At 37.6% G+C, this 25,909-nt stretch overlaps 1 protein-coding gene across 2 annotated transcripts in view; it reads right to left on the bottom strand.

Annotated features, from left to right (window-relative positions):
- Positions 1-25,909, bottom strand: part of SMARCC1 (SWI/SNF related BAF chromatin remodeling complex subunit C1) — a 90,601-nt gene that overhangs the window by 36,159 nt on the left and 28,533 nt on the right. The window contains exons 9-21 of one of the 2 annotated variants that reach the window (XM_080934716.1): positions 25,766-25,891; positions 23,311-23,432; positions 20,612-20,736; positions 19,435-19,494; positions 15,935-15,972; positions 14,381-14,502; positions 13,467-13,538; positions 11,332-11,445; positions 10,353-10,506; positions 9,537-9,650; positions 7,073-7,132; positions 2,245-2,503; positions 896-1,057 (exon numbers count right to left, since the gene is read on the bottom strand). In XM_080934716.1, the coding sequence (XP_080790842.1) occupies positions 896-1,057; positions 2,245-2,503; positions 7,073-7,132; positions 9,537-9,650; positions 10,353-10,506; positions 11,332-11,445; positions 13,467-13,538; positions 14,381-14,502; positions 15,935-15,972; positions 19,435-19,494; positions 20,612-20,736; positions 23,311-23,432; positions 25,766-25,891 (1,528 nt within the window). The remainder of the gene's footprint in view (positions 1-895; positions 1,058-2,244; positions 2,504-7,072; positions 7,133-9,536; positions 9,651-10,352; positions 10,507-11,331; positions 11,446-13,466; positions 13,539-14,380; positions 14,503-15,934; positions 15,973-19,434; positions 19,495-20,611; positions 20,737-23,310; positions 23,433-25,765; positions 25,892-25,909) is intronic. The other variant, XM_080934717.1, reaches the window with a different exon arrangement.

Here is a 25,909-nt window from a genome sequence, read left to right as displayed (position 1 = left end):
CTAAGCCTGACTCCGGGCTCAGTCCCCACAGAGTGGGAGGGAAAATAGCACAGTGCTGTTATACTCAGGCAATAGAGAAATGTTAACGATGGATGCTTAGGGAAGTGACGAGATAGTTAAGTGGTTAACAGCACTGGTTATTCTATCAAAGTATCAGGGTTTATTTAGTTCCCAACATCAACACTGGGTGGCTTGAATCTGCTTGTAACACTTACTCCAAGGGATCCTATACTCTCTTTCTGGAATCTACTGGCACCTGCACTTACACGAATATATAAGGAGAAATATACAAAAAATATTTTTTAAAAAACTGGTATTCATGTTAGTTACTGAAGAAAAACATCCTTATCTCTATAAACCACTTGCAATCTACTTCATGTCCACAAAAACATACTGTCTACAACTTAATTCAAAATAATTAAACAAAAATCTCTTAAAAACTAAATGTTATTTAGATACGTACAATATAGTGATGCCTTAGATTAATAGATTAACAGAATGCATGATAGTAATGGGAAGACATTTGTTGTCTTCTGTCCTCCATGTATATATGGTCACAAGCATGTACTAACTAGACATATCACTCACATACATACATACATACATACATACATACATACATACATACATACATACACACACATCCACACACCCATAAATACTTAGTAACTGATACTGTCTAGATACCAGGCACAGTTTTAGCTCTTGCTTTCTCTGCACCATGCCCCACTTGCCCACCCAAGAATGTGAGAAAAATAGCATATATTAAAATTAAAAGAAAAGTTATATATTGATTGTTTTGATTACTTACGTGTAAGCAAACCCCATAATTTTGCACACTGACAGGAAACTTAAGCATCTATAAAGCAAATGCTGCATGCAGCATGTGACTCACCAAGCTTCTCTGGCTCATCAGGCCCCGTGCCTGCAATACAGCTGCTCTCCAAGCCATAGGTGGGATCCACCTTCCCAGAGGCTCTTGCGGCTTCCTGTACTTTCTTGACATGTGCTTCAACCAATTCTAGGGGTACTTCTTCTCGGACACGAGAAAACTCCTCTGATACAAGATCACAGAGAAAATAATATCTTAGTTTTGCAGAGCTATTTGCTCCTACGTGTGACTTAGATTAACTGGCACAATAACATCAGTTTGGTTACAGTGGCAAAACAAAATCAATCCAATCACTTCTTCAGGTTTTATCTAAAACATTATAGTACCTTCTTCATGATACTTTAAAAATGTTTAAAGATCTATTAATAGCAACTAAAATTTTAGTCCTAATTTTACCACTCTGCTGGGTAGACTGGAAACCATAAAAACACCAAGGATCAAACAAACTTAAAAATAAAAATCCTATAATATAAAAGATGAAATAATGTTATTGAAAATATATTAAGTAGCTTCCATTCTACAGCTCTGCCAATATTCTAATGTTGTAAAACTTTTTTTGAGTGAAACAATGTGTATGTACATGTATGCTGGTTGAGACAATATCCACTACAGTCCAAGCTGAGCCTCAAACTTGTGATTCTTTTCCTTCTTCCTCCAAAAAGATGCAATTTCATACTGTATGCCAACATATCTAGCTGCTCCTCTAATTCCACAAATATTCTACGGGCCAGCAACATGGTTCAGTCAGAATGAACACTTGTGACCTCGCTGACAATTCAATTCATGAGGCACACATGGTAGGAGAGAGCTCACCCTTCCACTACTAATCCTCTGATCTTCAGACATGTATCATGGTGAACACACACACACACACACACACACACTACATTTTAAAAGGTGAAAGAAAAAATGTTCTTAAAAACTGTATTTTCCTATGTTATCTTTAGGGTGTTTTGTGATTTATAAAAGAAATGTATATTAACACAAGTGATATTCTTTAAAAGATTTGTATGTATGTGCAGGGGTGAACTTGTGTCTGGGTGAAAGTCTGCTGGTGCAATCTAGTAGCCATGTGTACAGACTAGAGGTTGACATCAACGAATATTCTATCAGTTCTCCTTCCATGTTATCTCTGAGTTACTATCCCTGCTAGGATGACTAGTGAGACCACTTATTTCTGTCTCCCAGTACAGATGCTATAAGCATATACTGGAACTTCCAGCTTTTATTTGGGTGTTGGAGATCCAAACTCAGAACCTCATGCTTGCACAGCATACACTTTATACACCAGAGGCAAATGTTGAGCTCTAGACTTTAGTGCTGGAGAGGAAGCTTCCACAGGAAGTGCATACCCAAAGCTGCTTTAGCTGCTGCAGATGCTACACGAGGGTCAACAACAGATGCTAGGAAGGCAACAGTGCTCATCACAGGGTTTCCCGATTGGCTGAAGGGGACAGGCTGGTACGCTAGGGGCCCAAGAGAAGCATCTGAATTTTCAAGGTATGGGTCCTCAATGGGAAGCCTCAAAAAGTGGAGGATGCATTCGTCCTGAGTACGACTTCCAACATGTTCTGAGACTTTATTCCAATCATCTTTGTACATCTCCAGAGCCTAAGTGAAGAGAGAAACAAACGAACATTAATATCAGATAACAAGGCAGTAATATAGAAGAAAAGAAAAATGAAGCCAGTGCTTTCCCCCCCTTGTGTGTGAAAGGGTCTTACTATGTGACACAGGCTGGTTTTCAACTTCCACTAATCCTGGTTCACAGGCTCGGGTGCTATGATAAGAGTCCTGCAAAACCAGGCTTGCTAAGATTCTGCAGATAGTATTTCTAAACATTTGAGGTAGTGATGAACATGCCCTTCAACCCCAGCCTTCTGTACACTGAGACAGGTTGTGAAGATAACAGAGTAGACAAGATTCTATTTCAAAATAACATAAATGTACATTAAGATAAAAAGGTAATCTGAAAGTTTCCCTTATAATAATTTGTCAATTAGACAACAAAAAATTTAATAAAATATTTGCACATTTTAACATTTTTAAAATTAATCAATACTGTTTACATAAGAACTTCCAAAGAACCTACTCTGGGGTGGTAGTGAAGGATTACCACTAAATATCAAATTATGGTCTAAAAGTGTAAGAGAAAATAAAAACGCCTATATTTCTCTAATAGCAATGAACAATTCTAAATTTGAAAAATATTGAGAACAGTATTAAAATGAAATAAAAATTGAGTAAATTATGTGGAAGACCAACAGGATGCAAAGAAACTAAATCAAAGTGAAAGAATGCAAAGACAGACAGACAGAAAAGACACAAACACGGTTACTTTATTAGACCTTTCCATGATCAATTCTTTCAAGCTAAAGCATAACTTCTCAAAAAGAGGGGCAAGTGAAAAGACTGAGAGTTGAATTCACTGTTCAGTATCCTGACAATGCTAGGAGAGAACAGACACTAACGTCCTGCCGCACACACACAAATATGCCAAGGTCTATAAGACAGCGTATTTTTAATAAAAACTAAGACTAAAAGATTGAGAGGACAGAATAGACTGAGTTATAAAATTTAAACTTTTGGTAAAAATCCTGAAAAACTTTCAAAACAATAAGAACAAAATCTATATGGCTAACTACAGAAAATATATAGTAAGAAAATATAAGTGTAACAGATGAAATAACTTGTCTTCACCTTTTAAGGCTTGCTGATGTAATTTCTCTCTGGTGGCATGATGTCCTACCATGCTTTTCTGGGGGCTGGGGGCTGGGGGCTGGGGAGGGGATCTGAGATTAGAAGCATGAAGATTGAGTGTGTTCTAGGTAAAAGATCTTCCTTACCTATTTACAAATCTGGAAAAGGTTAAATAAGTGCTCTCTCCTACCTTCATTGATTTCACATTTCATCAATATTTAATCAAAGCATCCACACTTCCTTTCTCAGGCAGAAGGGTTAACCAGAACCCAAGACAATTCTATGTTGTCTCTCAGATGAGCAGTTGACTCAGGACTCTCATACAATGAACTAGAGCCATCTCACCTTTTACCTAAATCTTCTGCATGTGCTTTGTGCCATACAACTCTACATACCTATTTTGATCTTATGTCACACTTGTGATTTCCTTAATAAAAGTCAATGTCCAGTCATGTTTATCTGCAGTACCTGTCATAGTGCTGAATCAAAGTGCTAACTAAAATTCATAAACCACAAGAGCCTGAATTAACATAGTGCAATATTACATCCAGGGAGATAGTATTTTTTCCAACCTCTAGAACTCAAAATCCAACTTGCTACTACTGAGATACCTCCCAATGATGACATTCAAATGTTTATAAAGAAAGTATTGCCTGTTCTGTTGTTTGACTAGATATGGCTACTACAGACACACAGGCCTGAATGCTTGGCCCACAGAGAGCAGAACTATTGGAGGTATGGCCTTGTTCGAGAAAATGTGTCACTGTGGAGGGGTGCTTTAAGGTGTCCTATGCTAAACCTAGTCCTAGTGTGTTTGTCTCCTATTGCCTGTGGACAGAGAACTCTCTCAGTTCCTTCTGCAGTGACATGTGTATGCTACATGCCACTACACTCGCCATAATGGACTTAAACCTTGGAAATTGTAAGTCAGCTCCAATTAAACCGTTTCCCTGTAAGAGTTGCTTAATCATGGTGTCTCTTGACAGCAACAGAAACTCTAATATATCTATCTACCAAAGATGAACTAGGCTCTTATTTGAAGACTCAACATTCAGAGGGGGAAAAACATTCATAAAGAGAAGTTTTAAAATGGAAGACCTATTCACACAGTGCAGATGATTATCTGACAAGATGGTATATTTCCCGAGTTGTATATAATTTTGATGTTTCTCATCAAGCTTTTCCAGTTTTTTAAAAAAGATTTATTTATTTATTTTATGTATATGAGCATACTAACTGTCACTCTCTTCAGACACACCAGAAGAGGGCATTGGATCCCATTACAGATAGTTGTGAGCCACCATGTAGTTGCTGGAAGTTGAACTCAAGACCTCTGGAAGAGCAGTCAGTTCTCTTAACTGCTGAGCCATCTCTCCATACACAAGCTTTTCCAGTTTGACCTTACACGGTAACTACAAACAAACACATGCATAGGGGCCAGGGAACGCAGGCTGCTATTCTAGAGGACCTGGGATCAATTCACATAGCATCTACATGGCAGCTCACGATGGCCTATAAATCTAGTTTAAGGGTTTCTGACAACCTAACACAGACATGCATACAAGCAAAACATCAATAAATATTAAAACACATCATCAACAACAAAAGCAAGCATATTACCTTGTATTTCTAAAAGAAATGTACTATACACTATATTCTTTCTCTTCTATACAGACATTTTACCTTTGGTTATTTTAAATCTTTATTATGATTCTAGTATTTCTTATAAAAATAGATAAAGAATATAAACGAAGGCTTTAATTTTCCATATTTACCAAGAAATTATGCTTTAATAACATTAAAGTAAAGCTGAATATGGTGGAATATGGCTTTACTCCTAGGATCCAGGAAGCAGAGACAGGCAGATACCTGACTTGAGAGCAAAATGGTGTACATAGTGAGTGGTTTCAGGACAGCCAGGGCTATGAAGAGATGACCTCAAAACTAACAAACAATGGCAGTCTCAAAAACAACCAGAAAAACAACTAGATTTATCCTTTAGGAAAAAAAATCTAAATTTTCTTTGGTTATAATTCAACTCATAATTTTGATTGGCTTACTGTTCTGCAGTTTATCTTGGGAACTTGCGAATAGGAATATCTATGAGTGTGCACAGAAACCAGACATGAAAGTCAGGCTACATACTTCAGTATCAGTCTTCACCTGATATTTGGACATAGGGCCTCTTTTTGAAGCTGGAACTCACTGACCAGCTAGAGTGCATGGACATCAAATTGCATTAAAAAGCCAGTTATTTGGCTCATCAAGTTAAAGAACTTGCTGTCTCTCTTGACATCTTTATGGGTTCCACACATTTGAAACACTAACAAAGCCCCTAATTACCTCCTTTCTTTCTCCCATTGATAGGATCATTGAAGAGTGCTTGCCACCAGCACGTCTATTTAAACTGTCTTCCCTAGTGGCCTATGTCACAGAAATGAATTTCCCAATGCTCTGAAGACTGGAGGAACACTATTCTCACTGTGTACACCAAAGGTGCAAATATGAAAGGAGAGACAGAAGCTAGTATTGGGATCTTAGGCAAAGTATCCTATATAGATAGTCTGAATGATCTGGCCTCTTGAATGCTGGGATTACAGGTGTGCAGCACATAAAATGTCACTGTGTGTGTGTGTGTGTCTTTGTATGTATGCATGCATGATTCTGGGTTTTGTTTTGAAGGTTTTTAAATTATTCTATCTAATCACAGAAGGCAAAGAACTTGCAATCTTCAAATGCTAAGATTAGAGGATGTGTACCCAGAAATCCACCTTTTAAGCTAATGTTTGCTCTATATAAACTGCTTTTAGGAATGGTGTTAATAGTAAACAATGCTGCTGAGCCTTATTTCTTCTTAGGAAAAAAAAAATCAACATAAACATGTTGATAATCCCTGCCTCCTGCTTAAAAGACAACCCCAGCATAGGACCCACCTGCAGCAAAGAAAATGTGCTACTGTTTACACATATAGCAATTCTCTTCAGTGTGTTCAGGGCAAACTAGCTCAGGAATTCTTACCTCACTCTGTATTTACTATCCACTTATCTTATATTTTTGTTGTGAGCCTGTTCTTTAACTTGTGAGTCATCTCTTCAACCCCATCCACTAATCTTAAAGGTAGATATGCAGGTAATTTAAAACCTCAGTGTGCAGAAGGAACTGCTGCATTTTCCACTTACAGTACAATAATTTCTTCTCATGTCACAAAGGTTCAAAATAGCACTAAATAACAATCTATACTTCCTCTGAGTATGGAGCACACACTCCATGATGGGAGTCAAGAATTATGATTGTAAGACAAAGAGCCACCTGCTTAACACCAACACAAAAAGGCTAGACTAGAAAATCTTAGTAGTAACAAAACTCCCCCAAAAGTATCTTTTTAAATTATTGATTGAGAGGGAATTAAAAAAAAAAAAAGTAAGAAAAAACTTACATGCATCAGCTGTGAATAAGGGCCCCCATCACTGTTCAGCTTACCTCTAGGAGCAGAAGGGTCTCCTGTTCTGTCCACTCCCTTCCGGCACTAGCACCTTTACTCTAAAGAAACAAAGTCAGAAATTATTTACTAGTCACAGATGTATGAAGATGGCGCTCAGGAAAGATAGCTTTAAACTCGAAGAAGTGTTTTATTCAGACCACCAAGAAGAGTCCTCCACTAACTAAACATTCAAAAACATCAACAGAAGGTGTGGCATGCTTCAACAGCTTGTTTTCATTAGTCATAGGAACTACTTATGTATTATTTCAAGTTTAAAAGAAATTATCTATTTATAAATTAAAAAAATAATTTAAAATTATACAAAAACTATCTGTGAACCAACAAGACGGCTGAGAGGGTTAAGGCTCTCTCATCCGATCTGACAGGCGGAGTCTGACTTCAGAACTCAAGAGTGGAAAGAGAAAAATGACTAAATTTAAGGTAAGTGCTTTCACCTGCTAAAACACCTCTCCAGCATCTTTATTTCTTGGATTTTTTACTGAAAAGAACAAAATTTTAACCAAACCAAAAATTTATTACATGTTGTCAATTTTACACACAATTCTATGGTTGTGCCAGAATTTTTGTTTTTATCTCCAAGGACCCTAGGGACAAGTGCTAGTTATCATAGTCAAGCTAAGATTATGTTTCTATTCTTAAACATAATCTTTTAGCTAAGAGTACTTGTCTAAATACTTGTGTTAAGACTTAAAACATTAACTTACAATTTGTCAGTCTATTTTCAATTAATATTTTTGCACATCATATAAAATGTAGAAACTTCCATAGCATGTACTTCTTTTCCTACCTCCAGATCTTTGTGCTGGATATGGGCATGGTCTCTCAAACCCACACATCATGGAACTAAACACTTAATGTTACTACTTTTATTTTGTGAAAGGATCAAAGGCATAAAACTGCACAGAGCAAAGAAAAAAAAAGTTCTGTTTTTGATTCACGCCTTTCAAGGACGCTCTGTTCATCTATTTCCGTATTAAAATGCTCTGGTAAATTACAGTTGAAGGGGATGGAGGGCTAAGAATATGGCTACTCTTCCACATGGTAGCTCTTAAGTGCTTGTAACTCCACTTTAACAAGATCTGATGACGTCTTCTGGACTCCACGGCAACCCAGAAACAATAGGAAATGTGCAGACACTCAGGCACAGAGGATAATCAAGGGCACACCATAAGAGCACTATTGAGGACACAGCTTCAAAACCTGGTTTCCACAAGACAGCTCACAACCATCTCTTCTTCTTTAAAAAAGATTTATTTATTATAAGTATACTGTAGCTATCTTTAGACACACCAGAAGAAGACATCAGATCTCATTACAGATGGTTGTGAGCCACCATGTGGTTGCTGGAATTTGAATTCAGGACCTCTGGAAGACCAGTCAGTGTTCTTAACCACTGAGCTATCTCTTCAGCCCCACAACCATCTTCTAACTTCAGTTCCAGAGCATCCAAAATTCTCTTCTGGACTCTGTACACACAAAGACATGCATGCCGGCAAACTCCTATACACATAAAATGCTAAAAATGTAAAGTGGGCAAGACTAACTAACAAGGGAGCAGCAATGGTTAGGAATAAGGAAGCCCAAATGAAGGGAGTATCCAAACTGTTGGGGAAGACACGCTAAGAGGAGGAATCCCAAGAAGGAGGCATCGTATATGTTCTGGGTAGTTTGGAAGCGCTGCTGCTGTGAGCCATTGCTGATGCACGGTAAGTCTATCTGCGCTCATTTCTTTTCATCCTGAGGAACTTTGTGTGATATTTGGCACTTGTTAGTGGTTGCTGGGAACTGAACTCAGGACCTCTAGAAGAGCACTCAGTGCTCTTAGACACTGAGAAATCTCTTCAGCCCTAAATGTAAATATTTTTGTTGCTTCTAGAACAGTATTACCCATCACAGTCAACTTATCAATCCTACTTCTCTACTTTTTTCTCTTCCACTCACATAAATTAATTCTTCGGCTGTTGCCATGTTTCCCGCACTTTTTTCTTATTGCTTAACCTGCTTTAAAATCTGAATAGTTGAATCAACACAGATGCCCACAAAGATTATTACAGAATTCTTTTTTAAAAAATATTTAATTATTAATTATATAAGCACACTGCAGCTGTCTTCAGACACACCAGAAGAGGGCATCAGATTCCATCACAGATGGTTGTCAGCCACCATGTGGTTGCTGGAATTTGAACTCAGGATCTCTGGAAGAGCAGTGCTCTTAACCACTGAGCCATCTCTCCAGCCCCTACATGATTCTTCCTATTTATTTTAACTTACTTTTCAAATTGAAGTTCCTTATACACCCCATTCATATTTATTTAAATATCTATCTGATAATCTGAAAGGCTACCAGACTTGAGCAAAAACTTCACTGTCTCCTGGCAGAGACTGGATTTGCTATAAAACAAAGAAGACACATGAGTAGCCGCCGTGGGATTATGTCTTTACCTTTGCCAGTGTTTTCTTGGAGTAAATATCAGTTCGAAGACCAAAGTTCTGCAAGTCAATTGGTTTTTCCTTGTTCTTCTCAGGAAAATTTAACATCTGTTGAGCAGCAGGGACCTGCGAGGCAGATTACAAAATGACTGTATTTACTGTTTAAATGCAAAGGCACACGAGTTTTTTTAAAAAATTACTTTAGATTGGCTGATTCTCTTAATAAGCTGGGCATGGTATCCCATGCCTTTGCTCCAGAGGTCAGTTTACTGTACAGAGTGAGTTCCAGAAGGGTTAAGAACTACACAGTGATGTCTCAAAACTGAAAGAAAATAACCACTTTCAGCAAGAACAGAAAAACTAAGTATAACTCCACAGTAAAATGTTGGTAACTCAATGTGGAAAAAAACCCAAACAAACAAGTATTTCTGGTGCTCTCTTTAAATCACAGAAGATAGGCATTTTTCTGCTAATATATATTCTCTTTGACAGTGAAGAGGAAATACAATATGACTGTCCTACAATATGTTTATACAATATGAATTTGCCACAGTAGTCTTTTCAAAACAATGCATGTCTACTTCTGAAATCATGAGTAAAGTTATTAATAAGGGTTTTAAAATACACACTTCCCAGACACAGACCTAACAACAAGTTTCTGTATTGTCTAAAGGTATCTGCATATACCTTCAACATTTTATACATATTTGCAGAAATGAAAAACAAAATCTTATTGGTTCTGAATAAGAACCCCAAGACTATTAAGAAGAAAGAAGCCTAAGACAGGAGTAACAAGGCAGGTCCCCAGAGATGTCACAGCTAACTTACCTGAGGTGATCGAAGATGCAGAGGTACAAGGCCAGAGGGTGTGTCAGCTAACACATTGAAATGAGGAGTGGGAGGAGGTCCCATTGCCATGGGTCGACTTTCTGGATCAACTTGGTAGTTAACAAGACCCCACTGCTCTAAGAAGGCGTGAACCCTGAAAGATGAACACTCTTTAAAATTACAATCCAGTGACTCAGTTCCATCTGAAAACCCATAATCGTGCAATTGAGAAACAAAACAGAAGGAAAGATGTTCTCTGTAGGCTACAAACACCAACTATCTTGGTACTGTGTTAGAGGAGAATACACATCCTGAAAAACAATGTCAAATAATGAATGTGTTTGTTTCTATCTTTGAGGTGGTACTAATATACAGCTCTGGCATCTCACTGTAAGTAACAGGCTGTCCCTAAAAGTACAAACCTCTGCTTGCCTGTAATTGAGGCCTGGGATTAAAGGCACATACCACCATGGCCATCAAATAATAGTTCTTTTATTACAGAAGATATAGAACAAATCCCTGGTCAATGATGAAAGAACTGGTTCTCCGACCCAAGAGAGAGAAGGGAATCCAAATTTAAATTGTCTTCTGGGATGGTATATAAACTCCCCCAAATCCCTTGTCATTTTATAATCTGACCATAAAATAAAAAATACAACCCATGAAACACAGATTACGAAAATACAGAATCCCTGTCAGCAGGAAGAAGAGTGCCCAGCTGAGCTGGTCAGATAGGAAGGTGAGATCTTTTGGAAATACAGTTCTGCTCCTAGCACATACTTTATGGTGCTCCTAACTGCTCTAGTGCCTGCTCCAAAAGACTTGATGCACCCCTCCCCAGAGTTTAAGCTTACCCTTGGCACACATGATACAGTTAAATAAAAATAACAAAAACCTTAAATACAAAATTAGCTAGATATATAAAACAGCAATGGATCTCTAAGCATCTACAGTACAGGATTGAAGTCAAACACTTTACCTCATCACAGCACACACATCTCCAGTCAGGTTTCGCCGACAAGCAGTGCTGGTTAAATATTCTTGAGGGTTTAGACGGTATGTATCAATCATAAAATTTCGATATGCCAAGTATCTAAAATACAAGGGCAAAATTTATAACATAGACAAGCATCTTTGGATAAAATATTACCAAAGCAAAGCTAAAAATGCTTGACAACCATAGAAGCCCCACAAAAGACAGTATATACCACAACATTGGTAACACAGCAAATATTAACAATTCAAACAAATTCAGAACCAATAAGATGCAAAGCAAGTATATAGCACACATAAGGTAACTTGAACATTTGTTCTTGGTTGCTAAGCAGTGTTCTCCATACTGTGTGCAAAGCAGCCCACCTAATACTCCAAATCACTATACAATAAACTCCTTCTTTCCGTTTACTCAAGGAAACTGACACACAAAGCACTTTAAGAGCTGTCTTGAACTGAGGGCTGGACAATGATTTAGCTGAAACTTGCCTCTGAATACTCGCACTTCTCAATGTGCCTTAGTCAGTCAGACCGATGACACAAGGTAAGACAAAAGCACAAAGGAAATGTAAAGAAACTGTGCCTCCATGTCCTTGAGGAGTGTATTTCTGCCACAAACCATTTAACAGAGTATTATGGATCATGACATCTACCAGCAATTATTTATCAAAAAGCAAAAGAAATGAGTGAGAACATACAAGGGCAGCTACATAAAAGCAAAAAGGCTACTGTAAAAGCGTGGACAGACAAAAATGATTTAAGTTACAAGATGAAAAAGGCTAGAATAGAAAAGTCTAATTTTAAAGAGATGACTCCCAAATCCTTACATATTTAAAAACATGGAAAAAAAAAGTCAATCCAGGTTTTGAAAGTCCAATCTGGATTTAGGTGACTCCAATACAGCACTATCATTAGCATGTTAGGAAGTGCTAACTCTGACATCAAGACACAGAATCTCAAATTAACATGGAAAAACAGGATGAGAATGTATTTACTGTTGCCTATGCTGTGCTATGTACTTCACATGGGTCATTAAATCAGTTCTCCAAGACAGGGTAACTACAAAACAAAATTATTTTGGCACTACACACAAGAAACTGAAATAGATTAATGCTCCAGGAAAGAACAGCTGTGAATGACTTGCAGAAATAAGGGTTTTGAGGAATAGCCTGGGCATGATGGTATACACTTTGATCCCACCACTCAGGAAACAGCAATGCAGTTCACTGTAAGTTCTAGGCTAGCCTGATCAACATAGCAAGACCCTATTTTACAAAATAAAAAGGCAAAAACAAGGGCTGGAGAGATGGCTGAGTGGATAAGACTGCTCAGTCCCGAGTTCAAATCCCAGCAACCGCATGGTGGCTCACAACCATCTGTAATGGGATTGATGCCCTCTTCTGGTGTGTCTGAAGACAACTACAGTTAACTTACATATACTAAATAAATAAATCTTAAAAAAAAAAAAAAAGGCAAACAAATTTTTACAAATACATATAACATGCCACAAATAGATATACTTCCTGAAGAGCAAACTCCTTCCAGTTTACTTCCAAATCAGAAATTTTAACTCAGTTCAAATGCAGTGAAATAATCTTATAACATCCTTGTTATTAATAATTTAGCACGAGAATAAATATTTTGCAACCTGCAACATCATTATATGAGATTGTATGCAATCCTAACACACAAAGAAACCTCTAGTAAACACCATTTATTACATTCAATATTTAAATGCTAGAACTGACATACCCTTCATCTGAAGTTTAGAAAGGAAAAAACCTAAAAATTACTTTGAAGTTAAAATGGCAGAAAAATAAATAATTTTTGAGTGGCACTCACTATTTAAGAAGTAACAACCACATGGGAATTGTATCTGAAGAATTAGGAGAGAGAAGGCTCAGTGGTTAAAAGGACCTACTGCTGGTCAATCTTGTGGATGACCTCAATTTGCTCCCAATCTTGCAAAGCTCTAGCTTCAAGAGAACCAGTGCTCTCTCTTGGCCTTCACAGACACTACACACAAGTGGTTCACATGCCCATTTGGACAAAAAACACATTAGACTAAACCAACAAATCCATGCTATGAACATATAAAGGTTTATAAAACATTGAGCTCACATTTCAGGAGTCTTGGATTTGTTTTTTCCATTAAAAAACTCAGGAAGAGCACGCCGTTCAATCACATGAATACTGAAAGAGAAGAGGGAAGCAGATTGGAGACTGTTTTTGAAAGAGCATCAAACCCTAAAATCGAGCTATATATTCTTCACTTTTCAAAGGAAAAGTAATAAATTTCCTATTGCTAAAATTAGTTTTTCTAGAGAACTTTCTTTACATGAGAGGGAAAAAAAAACACAGTTAAAGCTTTATAAGTACTGAGGTTTTCTATTTTCTTAATTAACTTCTACTGGGCACACTGGTTCAAGTCTTTAATAGCAACAACTGAGACAGTCAAAACTGACATGCCCAATGTTATCATGGGGCACAGCACAAGACCCAGTCTCAAAATAACAAAAACTAATGGAACAATAGCAATTATAAACATTATCACTAGGACAATAAAAAGGCTCAAAATGAAAAGGCTCTTTTGGAAACTGGATAGCAAAAAATTCACCTAGCGAATACAATAACATGATGCTGACATCGGCCAAGCATTAAAATTATAAACAGAGATTCAGATTCCTAAACATTAGGCTATCATCCTGTGGTAATCTGCAACTATAAAATTATTTCACTGACACTTCCTAACTGTAGTTTTGCTACTGTTACCAATCGTATATAAGGATTTGGTATCCTGGATATCTGATATGCAACGCCCAAAGGGATCATTACTCACAGGCTGAGTGAGCGCCATTGCATGGTAAGAAGAATAAACACACAAGGCAACAAGAAAATAAGAGTATGTTAAAAAAGGTAACTGTCCATGATGTTTATGAGGCAGGCTGGGAAGAGTGTAAAACAGTACACCTGATGTGAAGGCAAGCGTCTCCACCCTGTTAGTACCATGCTTCAGGTGGGAAAAGACTACTCACCAATTATAATCAAACCAGGATGCATAGCTGGGAATAATGATGTGGTTGGTCTGTTCTGTCACATTGTCTTCACCTGGATCAGCGGAGCGACTTGGATCACCTTTGCTGGGATCTTCATCTTCCTATAAAAAATGGAAGTGTTGTTCACAGACAGAACAGACAAATCGTATACATGATCATTTAAAGGACTGAGAAAGCAATCCTCAAGCATAAACATTCATTGCTAAAAGTATGAAGTGACAGCAGACTATATTTTTCCTTTATAAAAAAATAGAATGCTCAAATTATCTAATAATAAGAAAACTATCAAATAAAAGAAACACTATGATTCAAGAATTGTTACATGCATCAAATCTTTTTTCACAAGAGCTTTTCAATTCTTTAATCATTATGTTAAGTGCATGTAGTATCTAGCAGGGTGGGAAGGTCTTGAGTGTCACCTCATGGGTGCTGAACCCTCTGGCTGTAAGAGCAGCCAGTGCTCTTAACCCTGAGGTGACACTGAAGCCTTTCACCAGACTACTAGCCTTATTTATACAGCAAGTTCAAGGACAACTAGGGTTACCATAGCAAGGCCCCGTATGGGGCCTCCATGATCAACTGCACACAATGTAGCATATACTCAAGCCTGAGAAAGGTTAAAAAGAATGACCTTAGCTGCAATCTATATTACACCCCTACAAACAGAAAGGTGATAAAAATCAAGGTCAGGCATGCTACACTACTAATAGAACTGACAGGTACACCATCAACAACACAGCCAACTATGATTGCTACTTTGTAAATAGGGGAGAGTAGGGAACTAAAGACTATACCCTATGAGGTGATCTGGGAAAATACTAAGTTTGTTTTCAATAAGATTTTTGACTAAGAAATACAAATATTGCCAGGTGGTGGTGCACTCAGTAGAGCCAGGTGGACCTATGAATTCAACACCAACCTGGTCTACAAAGCAAGTTCACAGCCAGGGCTAAATGAACAAGCACTGACTGTCTCAAAACAAAACAGAACAAAAATCAAAACCAAAACAAACAAACAAAAACCCAAACGAACACCAAACCAAATCACCACAACAAAAAAACCACCCCAAAAAACAAAATCAAAGTTAACCTCCTCCCAATTCAATTATTATTAGGGAGTATGAAATTTAACTGGATGTGGTAGCTAGTGACAGGAATCCTAGCATCTTGAAAGACAGCCATGAGGTTTAAGGCCAATTGGAAAAGTTTGAAACTCTTGACAAACAAACCAACTAGGTACAGTAGTGTATGCACATGGTAACCTACTCAGACCTGGCTGGGATCTGGCCAACCTGATCAAGAAATTGAAATGATGCAATAGTGGACCAGGTGACAGGTGCTTGCCTAGAATATATACAAACAAGACCCTCAGGTACAGTGAACAGCAGTTAGGTAGGAAAGACTTGGGGATCAATAGTTCAAGGACATCCCACAGGTCAGTTTGAGGCCAATCTGAACATATACAATTCTGCTTCTGCTCAGTGCACATGTCTAAAAGAATCTTCTCTCATCTCGGGCCTAAATAAACTTTTACCTTTCCTCCTGTTGTAACTGCTTCTTCATCCTGCTCATCTGCAAAATGAAAACAAACGAGTTGTCTTAATAATCACGCACTATTATTTCAGTTATGTATAATCTTTACACTTTACAAAACTAGTGCTGGACAGAGAAAATCAATAATAGGTATATACTGTAATTTACAATCATGAATTTTATACAAATGCATGAAGATGGAAGGTCATACCAACCTTTAAGCAAATGGTAAGTTCATAAGTTCTACAGGTATAATGATAATGTCACAATAGCAATCTAATTGATAACAACATCTTGTAAGAGATTTGAATGAAGACCCCATCTCCTGAGGATGGGTAAAGCAGAGTAAAAGAATCTAATAAGTGACTAATAAGACACGACAGCCTAGCATTACAGAAGAGTTGGAAAGATTCCAAGTTTGAGGCGAGTCTGGGCTACTCAGCAACAAAAAGTACATGCCTACTGTTCTAAATGCTGATTATAGAATGATAAAAAAAATCTATAGAAAATGCAATTAGGGAATCAAAGATGACTCTGCAGTAAAAAAAACTCTTTATTACTGCAGAGGATCTAGGTTCAGTTCCCAGCACCCAGATAGTGGATCAGAACTTTTGATCTACTCCTTTCTAACCTCCGTGGGCACTGCACATACATGGTCTATATAAATACATGCAGTCAAAACATTCATCAACAACAGCAACAAAAAAAAATTTTTTTATTTTAATTTTAAGCTAAACCAGAAGGTGGTGGTGCACTTGGGAGAAAGAGGCAGAAAGATCTGAGTTCCAGACCAGCCTCATTTACAGAGATACACAGCAATGAAATCATATATGAAATCCCTTAAATAGAAATGACAATAAAACATAAAAAGGAAATGCACCAAAGTATCTCATGTAGCCAGGCATTGGAGCTCACACCTTTAACAACAAAAGAGGGCCAATCTCTTTTGAGTTCAAGGCCAGTCAACAAAATAAAATCCAGATGAATCACAGACAACAGTGACACCCTGTCTCAAGAAAAAAACCACCTTCCCACCACAGACAACGATGACTACAACAACAGAAACAACACAAAAGCCAAACAATGTGAAGTGATGAAGGCCCACACCCCTATACCCAGCACTGGGGAGGAAGAAGATGGATCTCTGGGTTCCAGGCCAACCTCGTTTACAATGCTAGTTCCAGGATGGCCAAGGCTGAAAGAAAAAAACCCTGTCTCAAGGGGTAATAAGAGGCTGATGTCACAAAGAACACACACACATCCCCCCAAGTCTCTAAAATTAAGTATGCTCTATATATAGTAAAGACAACACTGTTCACAACAGTGCATAGTAACAGTAATCACTGATGAACACAGGACAGAACCAAACATGGACCACACAAATTATTATTAGAATACAATCTAATTTCCACATCAATTCAGAAAAAAAAATTACTATTCCAATCATAACATTTATTTCTTCAGTAAAACAGAGCAAAAAGTTTAATAGTAAAGTATATGTGACAAATATCCAGAAGATACCTAGGCAATACAGAAATGAACATCACTGACCTGTTAAAAGTAATAGGGGATTCAGGATGAATAATTATGTTAGAAAGTACACAAAAAAAAAAAAAAAAAAAAAAAGGGAAGGAAGGCAGGGAAGAAAAAGAAAAGGGAGGAGAAAAAGTGTGGTGTTGCTTCTAAACTGGCAACACTAGTCTCTGACCAGATGCTGCTGCAATAAGGGATTAAAACTGCAATTTAAGTCTGCAGTGAAGCTCAGTGGTAGAGTACAAGCCTTGCATGCATATGGGCTCCATCCACCCCAATTCCTCCCCAAAACCAAAAGCTTTCCAATCTTTGACATGTTTGAGTAATTTAGACCAGTCTTGACACCTGAAAAAAACCTGACATCAGCTAAGAGACATCCATCCTTATTCATGAGAATCCTAATTTATGCTATTCAAAAACTGTGCTATGGTTCTCTGACTGGGCAAACCACACCACTTTGCCCCCCGCCCCAATTCCTCAACCATAAAAAGAATATAAACTTATATAACTATATAGCAGAAGGAACTAAATAGTTAACAACTCTGAAAACAAAAACATAGGCTTGAGGAGTAAGAGAGATGGCTCAGTGATTAAGAGCACTCAGAAGATTTGGGTTATATTTGAAGAAACTACACAGCAGCTTAAAATAGTCTGTAACTCCAGTCCCAGAGAATCTGACAGGCTCTCTTAAAATTGGAGGGCATTGTACACATGGGGCAGACACATACTCAGTCATACATCCAAACATATCAGTATAAATAATTAAAGTTGAAAAAAATGCATTTGATATGTCACAATGCCCTTGTCAAGGCTCATACCACAACTAAGTCAGAAATAAAACAGGACAGCAGCGTTTAAAGATCATGCAGCATCTTTAGCCAAACTGTCCAAGGGAAGTGGTATGTTCTAATACACGTGTACAGTATGTCCTAAGGAAATTAGGGCAATCTGTGTTACTATTTCTTTTCTTTTACTGTGTTCACAGCCTTTAGGATCTTCTCTTCACATAAGCAACTATACACCTTGACATAAATCTTTATGGTGGCCTTTAATCACAGTGCTCAGGATGCAAAGGTGCCTGTTCTACATTGTGAGTTTCAGGACAGCCAGGGTTACACACAGAAACCCTGACTCAAAACAAACAAGCAAACAAACCAACAACAAAAAGCCTGTTGGGGCATAGAAGCACAAACAGTAAACATAGTAACTAGAATAGTGTCAGGCCAACCTGGTGTACACATAGTTTCCAGGCACCCAGAGTACAAAGAGACATGACTCAAGAGAAAAAACAAACAAACAAATCCTCGAAAATAAATTACAAGTTGCCACTGTTTAGCAGAATTTCACAGTGAGGAAATCCAGTTATAACCTTCCACACTGTCCATGCAACAGGGAGAAATTAAACTCTACTTATAATTAGGTTTTCTCTTTCTGGCCTTTGAATCAGTAGTTTAAGAGAAAAATAAATATATGGAAGGAAAAAATAACAATTATGATCTGATAATGACATCAAAATAAACTACAAACATTGTCAAACTATGTCTGTTTATCTTTTCTAACATGCTGTCATTAGAAATGCTGTTTAAACTTTAGACATTAGGATACAACCATGCACCACTGTGAAGTAAGACAAGAGACAGAATGTGAAAAGATGGAATGAAAAGGGCTGGGAAAAAGTTCCACAGTTACAGAACACGCCACACTCAGGGCCAATCCTCCGAGTTCCACTGTGAAAGAATAGTGAGATCCCAAGAGCTGTCTTCTGCCTCAAAACCCTTAACTGCTACATTCATGCCTGCAAGCACATCATATACACAGTAAGAACTTGAAAGCATGACAATACAGGAGGCAACTGGTTAATCCTGAAGAGCAGTAAGAAGAACAAATGAAAGTAACATCTGAAGTAAGTAACAGTATTTAAGGAGCTGAAACAGTCAGGAGAGAAGCATTTGCATCTGTTGTGTTTACCTAGATCTGCCACGGTGCCTCCTTTAACTGGTGTGTTTTCACTGTCCTTTTTGGGGTTTACTAGAAAAGGAAAACAAAAGAAAGCCAGAATCGTGTTAAAAGAAACACACTAATTTTAGGTGAGGAGCTCAAGTGATGGCTATTCAGTTAATGGCAAAGTGGGTTAGAATAACTCCAATGCCAAGGGATCTGAAACCCTCTTCTGGCTCCCCAAGGCCTATGCAGTATACATAAATGTAGACAAAATATCCATTAATATAAACTAAACAAAATTAAAGATGACAACATGATAGAACATGAATAAAACATTGATGCAAATCACAAGTTAGTATAGCTCTAGCCTCACCTTTATTATAAAAACCTAAAGACACTAAACCACAATCACCCCTGCCCAACCTACAATCATTCAAATAGCAGTATAATTCTGTTCCACAATGCAGAAAAGTTAACTGGTCAACAAAAGGGCTGGGGGGCAGGGGTGATTGTGTTTCTTCTCTCATAATTACTATTTACTCCTCTAAAAAAACTTTGGGGGAAGAGAATGAACGTGTCGCATGTACTAGGCAAGCACTCTCCAGCTTAACTTCTTCCCTGTTCTTATTTTTAGCTTTCAAAAACAGGCATGAAAATCAAGCTTCCTCAAATTCAAGCAAGATATTGCTGCCTAAGACTCCCAAGGACTAGAACTTGGATTAAATAGATTGACACACCACTACACAAAAGACAATTTAAAATGTATGTACCTACTGGATCAGTGTTGTCTACTCAAAAAAAACAAAACAAAACAAAAAAAAAAAAAACAAAACAAAAAACAAAAAAACCCAAAACACCACATAAACAAAGCACACAGTAAGACTCATAAGTAAAATGAAAAAATAGGAATCTTTAAAAACAGATAAAGGGAAAATCTATTCATATTGGAATGTAAAGAACTATGTGTATGGCTGTTGTAGTAGAAGCCATTAATCCCAGCACTCCGGAGGTAGAGATGGGCATGGCCAGATCTCTGAGTTCCAGGCAAATCTGTGTCTACATCTGAGTTTCAGGACAGCCACTGCTATATGGAGAGATGCTATTTCGATAAAGTCAAAGAAAAAACGGTATACTAAGAACCTGATGTTACTCATTTTTATGTTGAAATAACAGCTAATACCAGGGTTTGATGCAAAATACCAACCATTCTTAGGGAGAACCACTTCCTCTATATTCGGCACAGGTGTTGGGTCTTCCATGTCCTTGGTAAGATCTTCTTGCTCATCTTCCTCCTTTTGACTTCTACGCTTCCCATAAAGGCTAGCTTGTCTAATATACATGGGACAGAAAAGAGCCAATTAGAGATACTTTTAGCCAAATGCCTCATATTCTTTCTAAATTATTAAATTCTATCTAAACACTTTTTTAAATGATTTATGTATGTGAGCATACTTTAACTGTCTTCAGACACACCAGAAGAGAGCATCAGATCTCATTACAGATGGTTGTGAGCCACCATGTGGTTGCTGGGAATTGAACTCAGGACCTTTGGAAGAGCAGTCAGTGCTCTTAACCACTGAGCCATCTCTCCAGCTCCGAAACACTTTTAAAAGTAAGAACTAATCAAGTAAATTACACACTTGACTCAAGTAGCATCAAATGAGCTTCAAACTCTAAGTGATTAGTACGTAAAATAGGACGGTCACCCTACTATTCACATGAGGAGTCTGAATTAGTATAGTAAAAGAACTCCTGCTCAGGATACACAGAATTTAATCAACCTATACATGATAAAATGAAAAAGTATTTTAAGATATGAACCAACTCTATTTTCTTGAGATACCATTTTAGTGCTAAAAGCTAAAAAATCCTCATATTCCTTATGAAAAATGCCATTGCTTTCTCTCAATAGTTACCATTTATTAAACTACAATATGGTTGAAAATTAAAATAAAGAAAAAAGGCACATACAGTGTGATACAAACAAACAAAGAAGAAAACACCAGGGCATGGTGGCATGTGACTATAACTGAACCACTCAGGTGGGCGGGCAGAAGAACTCTATATGGACTACTATTCACCTCAGGAACAGGACAAGTTTCAACAAACACAAACACACCCACACCCACACCCACACCCACACACACTAGGAAGAGTAACAAGGAGAGAACCAGTACTGGTGCATGCCTCCAATCCCATTCCTCTGTCAAAGTCAGAAGCCTGATTTACCTAGCCAATTCCAGCAGTCACAGCTACACACACACACACAACCTTTCTTTAAAAAGTAGCATGAAAATTCATAACAGGAAAAGGAAAGACCCTGGAGGCAGAAACTAATACAAAGGGGCATGGAGAAGTGCTTACTACTTTGTTGAACTAGCACTCTTGTGACACCCAAGACTATCTATCTAGTTCAGAGGTGGTGACACATGCAGTAAGTAGAACCATCCCACATCAACCATCAAAAAATAGAACCACAGGCTGGTTCACAGGGTAGGCACATTTATTTAATGGAGGTTTCTTCTTCTCTAATGAATCTAGCTTGTTTCATGCTGAGGCAGGTAGATGGCTTTGAGTGTTAGGCCAATCTGTTTACATAGTGAGCTACAGGACAAACAAGACTACAAAGACACTGCCTCAAAACAAACAAACAAATAAAAACATAGCAAAGCAGGATGGGCTGGGTGGTGGTGGCACCACATGTCTTTAATGAAGAGGCAAATAGGAGTTCGACACCATCCTGGTCTACAGACTAAGTTCCAGGACCTACACAGAACAACCATCTCAAATCATTCCCCACACACCCACCACAAACAAACAAAAAACAAGACAACAAAAAAAGCAAACAGACAACCACTGCCAACAACAACCAAGCAAACAAAATAGTCTGCATTCAAGAGGCAGAGGCAGGTAGATCTCTGGGTTTAAGGCTACAGAGTCCAGGACAGCCATAGCTATATGAGAGACCCTGTCTTGAGGACAAAAAAAAAAATAAAAAAATAAAAAAACCCAAACAGAAAGCAAAATAAACAAATGTATGTTAAAATACCCAAGTCTGAAATTATCAAATATTTATTTATAACAGAATTTACCGAATATTACCTATACTGTAAGCATAACCTTTAGGCACTGTATTAAAGTTTTGTTTTATATTATTATTAATCTATTCAATTACAAATCCAAATTGTTACTACAAGACTGTTAGGTATGGTGTCAGGCTTGTCAGAACATCCAGCAGCTCAATAGTTAGTTCCAGGTTCTAACTCTTCTGTCAGTCAGTTTAATCACGAAAGAAAGAGATCAAGTCCCAGAAACAATAACTGTATGTCTTGGATTTGAGCTCAGGATATACTCAGTTTTCTAGAGTAGGATAACCGCTAACCCAAAGCTGTACTACCATACCTGCCTCCTAACTAGTAATAACAGGCATGTGCCACCACACATGGCTCAGGACAGGATTCCTCAAACGCCTTACTTCCCACCTTTCCAACACGTACTTACCTACAAGGACAAAAAAAAAAAAAAAAAACCAAAACCAAAACAAAAAACAAAAAACCAACTATTCACAGCATGATTATATAAATTAGACTCCTGTCAAAATTTATCAGGCTGGTAAAATGGCTTGGGGGCTGATGGCACCTGCCCTGATAATCCTAAGCCCCACACTCATGGTAGAAGGTGAGAACTGCCTCCAACAATTGACTTATGACCAACACACATGCACACAAATAAAACAATTTAATGTAATAAAAACAAGTTTAAAAGACAAGCTATCAGAACAAAAAAAACTTCAGCCATTAGGATGACTATTGTTTGGCAAAAAAATCCAACATGAATACAGTACCTAGGAAAGCCATTCCAAGTTTCTCTCCTTAACTTCTGATTATGCTACAAACATCTTACCCTTTCTTCCCACTCTTCTTCCGGGATTCTGTGGGTGTGGGAGGAGGAGGAGAAGGGGAATGTTTCCTCTTTCGAGCATTGGCAGATGCTTTTCTATCTCTCCTTTCTGGACTTCTGACTGGCTAGGAAGAAGAAAATGAAAGTAAGTACCAGGCAACTTTATCAGTTCCTCAGTATCTATAAACCCATGTCCAAAGGTGACTTCCATACACTACCAGATCTCCTGCATCAGAGCAAATGAAGCCACAAAATTAAGCACTAATTACCAGCAATGAAGAAACATTCCTGACCATCTAAGTCAGTCATGCTCAACCTGTAAATTGTGATCCCTTTTGGTGCTGTAACAAACCCTTCAAAGGCTTGCCTAAGATCTTCAAAAATAGACAGCTTTATATTACAGTTCATAAAAAAACATGTAAAAGATTAAACACCAGCACAACTGGAGTTAGGAAAGAGCAACAAATATAATTTTATGGTTGGGGTCACTGCACCACAAAAAGAGAAATTGTATTAAAAGGCTACAGGGTAAGAACTACTACCATCCTACCAATTGAACTAACCTGAAATGCTAATCATAATCCCACATATCCTCAAAGTAACGACAATAAAGATAGAGCTGAACCATAAAAAAGAAAAAGAAAAAAAAAAAAAAAAAAGAACATTACTGCTCAACATTTCATCTGTCAGATGGGAAAAGTCTACATGCTACTGAAATTAGACATTACAGCCTCAAATGATGCTGTCAAAAGTGGCATTTATAAAACAGCCAACCACTTCGGAGGAGGGGGTGTTGGCACCTTTAAACCTGGCACTTAGGAGGCAGGAGAATCTCTAACTTTGAGACCAGTCTGGTGTAAAAAGGGAGTCAGGTAGACACAGAGAAACCCTGTCTGGAAAAAAAACTAAACACAAAATCCAAATATTTTCAAATAATTAAAAATAAAATCTTACAATATACAGTGTGAGAAAGGTGTTCTAGTATTAAGAGTACAGGTGTAAAAACATGAAGCCTCTCCATTTTTTTTCAGTTAATGGTTTAACATATATACATTCACATGCGTTCACACACACAGACACACTCACACACACAAACACCAAAGAAATCATAAAATGAAAAAGAGGAAGTTTGGTTAAATATACTTTGTATTCTCAGGACTGGGAAGGCTGAGGTCGGTCCTGCCAATCAATTGCAGACTACATAGCAAACACAAATTTAAAAACAACAAAAAAAATGAGACAGGAAGTTAAAAAAGCAAAACAAATTTAGCTGTCATAAATGAAAATGAACTTAGAATCAAAGGTCTCTTCACTGGACTATCACAAACCCTTAACAGTTATAAAAGGCTATCTTCTTGGTCCAAATTCTTACTCTAGTGATGCATCTAGCCAAAAAGTTGTAAGGTTTTGTTTGTAGAGACAAGGTCTCACTATGTAACTGTGGCTAGTTTGAAATTGCTATGCAGACCAGGCTGGCCTCAAAAACACACAGACCTATCTGCCTGCCTCTGCCACCCAAGAGCTGGGATTCATAGCATGCACCACCATTTCTGGCACAAATATTACTTTTTATGAAATCATCAGTAAATAGCCAGAACTTGAACTTCATTTAATCAAAATATTTTTGGGTAGCATACAAAGTAATATGTTTCATTGTGGTATTTTCTTACAAATAAGGACTTAGACTTAATAGTAATAAAAACATTAAATGCTAAATCCCCTATTTTCAGAAAACACTGCAGCATGTTAATTCTCAAAATATTTTAAGTCTAGTATTTTATCTACACTGAAGTTATAATATTAAATAAAGACATCCAGTTTCCCTACGAAAAACTGGTAGGTAAGTTAAGCTATCATGTGGTTTTATTTAAAGGCATGAACGTTATTATTACCTTGTTGGCTAAATTTTAAAATGCAGATAAAAATTAAAATGAGAGGCTGCTACCCATATGGCAGCTTACAACTCTCTGTAACTTTAGTTTCAGGGGATTTAGAACCCTCACATAAATATACATATAGGAAAAACACCAATGCAAATGAAATAAAAATAATTAAAAACAAAAACCAAGAGCTGGTCAGATAGGACAGCGGTGAAGAGCACTGGCTGCTCCAGTGTTTGATTCTCAGCACAGCCTGTTCTGACAACCACCGATGCCACACGTGTTCATGGCGCACACGTATACTCCCAACACCCGTATACACTAAATGGTTCATTTTAAAAGTAAAAACTTACATATAATGGAAAAATCAGCTATAGAATTAGCATACCACTTGGCCCATTCACTAAGATTTCTATTCCATGCTCTAGTAAGATGCCAAAAGGTTAAGTCACTTAGTAACTTTGTAGGTGTATGTCTTAGGTGATGGCCCTCAGTGTGTATGTGTCAGATTATCAAGAAAGAAAATGTTTAGAAAATGTAAAACAACCATGGTCAAGAAACAGTGCCAAGGGAAATACCTCTTCATTCTTTGTTGAAATTCGTTGGCGAAAACTCACTGGCTTTCTGTTCTCATCCACTTCGTAATCCTCTTCATTCATCCATTCATTGAAAATATCAGTGTCCAAAATCCATTTTACATGAACCTAGAACCATATCAAATT

The sequence above is a fragment of the Micromys minutus genome (genome assembly GCF_963924665.1).
Source record: "Micromys minutus genome assembly, chromosome: 21".
NCBI classification, from domain to species: Eukaryota; Metazoa; Chordata; class Mammalia; order Rodentia; family Muridae; genus Micromys; species Micromys minutus.
This window is presented reverse-complemented; position numbering and strand designations above follow the sequence as displayed.